At 44.9% G+C, this 4,316-nt stretch overlaps 1 protein-coding gene across 1 annotated transcript in view; it reads left to right on the forward strand.

Moving 5' to 3' along the window:
- Positions 1 to 4,316, forward strand: part of THBS4 (thrombospondin 4) — a 33,856-nt gene that overhangs the window by 27,345 nt on the left and 2,195 nt on the right. The window contains exons 17-21 of the mRNA XM_010189647.1: positions 1 to 57; positions 355 to 533; positions 1,452 to 1,500; positions 1,600 to 1,796; positions 2,301 to 2,473. Of these exons, the coding sequence (XP_010187949.1) occupies positions 1 to 57; positions 355 to 533; positions 1,452 to 1,500; positions 1,600 to 1,796; positions 2,301 to 2,473 (655 nt within the window). The remainder of the gene's footprint in view (positions 58 to 354; positions 534 to 1,451; positions 1,501 to 1,599; positions 1,797 to 2,300; positions 2,474 to 4,316) is intronic.

Here is a 4,316-nt window from a genome sequence, read left to right on the forward strand (position 1 = left end):
CCCCAGGCCCTGACAACTGCAGGCTGGTCCCCAACCCAGGGCAGGAAGATGATAATGGTAAGATGGGCCTTCAGGAGCCATTTTGGTGCTTAGGCACTACATCACTACCCAGGCATTACACATGTGCACCAGGAGCCAACACAGTCACCATCCATGCATAGACTCATTCCAGGAGGGACCCCAGCACACAGGGGCCCTTTGGCCAAGGCAGAGGTCCTCAGGTCCCCTCTTCAGGCACTGTGGCCGTCAGGGCTGAGACTCCACCTGCTTCTTGGATGCCTTAATCCAGTGTCTTGCCCAGATGTGCCTACTTGCTGCACCATAAATCTGCTTTCACTTCTCCGATGCATTCAGGTGATGGAGTCGGGGATATCTGCGAGTCTGATTTTGACCAGGATACAGTGATTGATCGGATTGATGTGTGCCCCGAGAATGCAGAGATCACCTTGACAGACTTCAGGGCCTATCAGACAGTGGTGCTGGACCCAGAAGGGGATGCGCAGATTGATCCCAACTGGGTGGTTCTGAACCAGGTAAAAATGCTTTTGGTCTTTCTTACCTGTCTCAGAAAGATCATTTGAAAACTGCAGGAAAACTGTCTCAGTAATTGCTGGACTTCTGGCAAACAAGTGAAAAGTGGAAGCTGTTGGTTGGTTGACTATTCTAAATGAGCTTTAATGAAGAAACTTTATTTTAGCATATGATAGCTTGAAGCGTGATGCTCCTACGAATCATAAATAACTACAGGCTGGTCAGCTTGTTCCAGGTGGGTGTCGCTGCTTCCAGGAAGGCAAAGACAAGACTTCCATGTCACCCTATTGAAATTATTTTTGTAGCAAACAGTTTCATGAATCCTTCCTAGAATTTGGAAGTCTGGCCTGCTCTATAGCAGGGCATTTACTTCTAGATGGAGTCATATAACTGTTATTTACACTAACGAATTTTAGCTTTCAGAAGCCTAATGTGTTCTGAGTCATAAGGAATGTGCAGCTGATTCCCATTGCCAAACTCTCTGCCAAGCCAGCTGAGATACATACACCTTCCTTAACCCAGTCCTGGCAGTCAAACTGTGTGAGCTAAGCCTTGGAAGAGCTCTTTTCACTCCCCCAGCTCTCCACCCGCTGCCTCCCTCCCTGCCAAGTCCCATCTCCTGTTCTGGCCATGTCCAGTGATTTCCAGACGATGTCTGGGGTAGTGAAAGAAAGTACCAGAGCACCAGTATGGCCAGTTCTGCAGTGGGAAAAGAAAGACCCTTACTGACTCAGGGTGCACAGGCAGCTGAAAGATTAGTATTTGATTATAGTTCTCATTTTAATCCAGAGCTACAAGTGTTAGAAGTGAGCAAATGGAGGAGATGGATGGAGGGTGTGCTAGGGGAGGCTAGAATTGGCTGCCAGGCTCAGCCAAACCAGCTTGTCACATACACTAACCATGCTGAATTTTCTTAACAGGGCATGGAAATTGTGCAGACTATGAACAGTGATCCTGGCCTTGCTGTTGGTATGTACCCTCTTCTGAGATTCCAGTTTTACAGCAGAAAACTTAGAGCATGTGAAGGCATTTTCTGCAGACTTGTTTTTAACCCACGTGTATCCTCAGGTTACACAGCTTTTAACGGCGTTGACTTTGAGGGCACTTTTCACGTGAACACAGTGACAGATGATGACTACGCTGGCTTTATTTTTGGTTATCAAGACAGCTCTAGCTTTTACGTGGTAATGTGGAAACAGACTGAACAGACGTATTGGCAAGCAACTCCCTTCAGAGCTGTTGCAGAGCCTGGCATTCAGCTAAAGGTACTGGTCATGGCCCCAAGCTGGGGGGACAGTGGTCACCATAGCTGAGTTTTGCCATTCTGCCATGTGTCAGCCATGCCTGACATCTGGCTGCCATGGGCTAGGCCATGATCCCCTACATTGGCCAAGCCATCACACTGTGGATTGGCTGTGCTGCCCAACAGGTGTTCTCTACCTCCAACAGGTGTCAAAACTGCACGGCCCTTTTAGTAGCACCATTTTTTAAGGAACTTCATCTCCAGTGTTGCCCCTGCTCATCAGCTAGAGTGTTTATCTCTGCTCTCACTGCGGTCTGACTGTACTTGGTCAGATCGCCTCTTCCTTGGTCCAGGTACTCAGGTGCTTTTCCAAGGAAGCAGTGGCTGTGGTTATGCAAGAGAAGTTATGGGCTTGTGAGCAGGAGGGAGGGTGCTTCTGCAGACCAGCTGCATGCTGCAAAAAGACTTGGAGCTGCTGAAAGTGACATTTCTCTGTGGTCAGCACTGGAAAATTGTGTTTCTGCAGGCTGTGAAATCCAAGACAGGCCCTGGCGAGCACCTCCGCAACTCCCTCTGGCACACGGGGGACACCAGTGATCAGGTCAGGCTGCTATGGAAGGACCCTCGAAATGTAGGGTGGAAAGACAAAGTCTCCTACCGCTGGTTCTTGCAGCACAGACCCCAGATTGGTTATATCAGGTAAGAGAGGAAAGGATAGATGAGTACAGATACACATCTGCCTAAACTGTTGTTCCTCAACACCTAATTGAAATTATAATCTGAGAATTTTTAATATGTCCGGGCCTTGTACTGATTAAGCATTATAGCACAGTCCTTTGAAATTCAGCCTGCAGTTATTTTCCTAGAAAAGACAATTCCAAGCTAAGCGTATTTGAAACTGAATTTTTCTACCATCTGGCTGTTGCAGCTGTGCCCTACCCTAATAAGCCCTTTTCTGGTTTTAATACCTTGTTCTCCAATCTACTACTGCCACTGAGCTGGATAACAGTGCATTTCAACATGTCTTAATTTTGATCTTTTAGAATATTTTGATGAAGTTGTGATAGTACACTTGCATATTCTGAGATAACAGAATTAATAAAAGTTATCTACGTAAAGGTTGTGATCCTAAGATCAGTAATTATCCTCATATAATTGATTTGAGATTGTATAGCATATATTCAGAAAGTTTGTCAAAGCTATGTAATGCATGTTATCTATACTTAATTTTTTATTCAAAAAAAAAACCTTATTTTTAAAAAAATCACCATTCAGGAGGAAACATTTTAGTCTCCAACATCCAGATCAGTAGGAATTCTCCTTGTAGATCAAGGTTGATCTTAAAATGCAAAGCATAAACTCCTCTGGCATCATCAGCTTGGGTTTTGGAGCCTTGTAATAGAACAAAAAACAGTAAGTCAGTTGTTCTTGAAAAAAATCACCACCCTGCAGTTGATATGCAGTAACTTGATGGTATAATTATTCAACTTTCCTGGTGCAGAGCATCATCTTCTGTGGTAACTGGAGTGAGCATGTTTGACTTTATGCTAAAATGGATTAAGAGCATTTCTGCTGTCAATTGCTGTGTCTCAGCCACAGGGCAGTAGTGAATAGATCTTGGGTGGCAACTTTTGTTTAGACCAAGCTGTTTGTGAAGGTGCCTGTGATTGCAGTCTCTCTGGCCAGCCTAATTACTGCCCTCTGCAACTGGGAAAAGTAGCAAAGTCAGTGTCGCAAAGTCCTACAAAAACTAAAGACAGCCAGGCCTGAAGTGAACCTCTGCCAGCTCTCTGTCCACATCTCACTATGGTCTGTTCAGGCCAGATGCCACAGACCATACTGTGTCTAGCAAAGGTTTTCAAAGGCTTCAAGGAAGCTTAGGAAAAGTCACTTGAGCCAGCCTCTCCCACAGAAATTTGAAAGACGACACGCTCTATTCATTGTACAGATACTTTTGAGCAGCCTCAGCAAATCAGGAAATGAACTCAGGAACTTAACAGGAATTGGGTTGATTTTTTTTCTTATTTTATAAAAAGACACAGGAACTTTCTTTCCCTTCACCACTCGCTATTTTCTTGCATGTCAGACCAGCAGTGTCCTCATCCAAAACAGAGCCCTCGGGGCTCATCATTGTCTAAGTTGTTTACCCAGTGTCCCAGAGGCTGAGGACACTCCAAGGGCTGAGCTGGCTCCAGTGTGGTCCCACTGAAGCTTTCGGCACAGGGCACATGCTGGGGAGCTGGCAGGGTGCAGCTGTTTCCAGAGCTGTTTGGGAATTTGCCAGTGGATTTTCTAATAGGAAGATGCCAGATCATCAGAACTGCTGCTGGAATTAATCACATTCACATTTTAAAAAAATTATCATGGTCAAATTTAAGATTCCAAAAGGTTTCTTTGAAACTTTGCCTATCTAGGAAAAAAAAAGTTTTATCTTCAAACTGTGTGAGACAATCTCCATCTGGCCTTCTTCAACCGATCCAGTCTGGTTCTCCCTTTCTCATGTAACTATTGACTGTGGAAATTTTCAAGAGTTAAAAGTTCT

This window comes from Mesitornis unicolor, unplaced genomic scaffold (genome assembly GCF_000695765.1).
Source record: "Mesitornis unicolor isolate BGI_N332 unplaced genomic scaffold, ASM69576v1 scaffold23558, whole genome shotgun sequence".
Lineage (NCBI taxonomy): Eukaryota > Metazoa > Chordata > Aves > Mesitornithiformes > Mesitornithidae > Mesitornis > Mesitornis unicolor.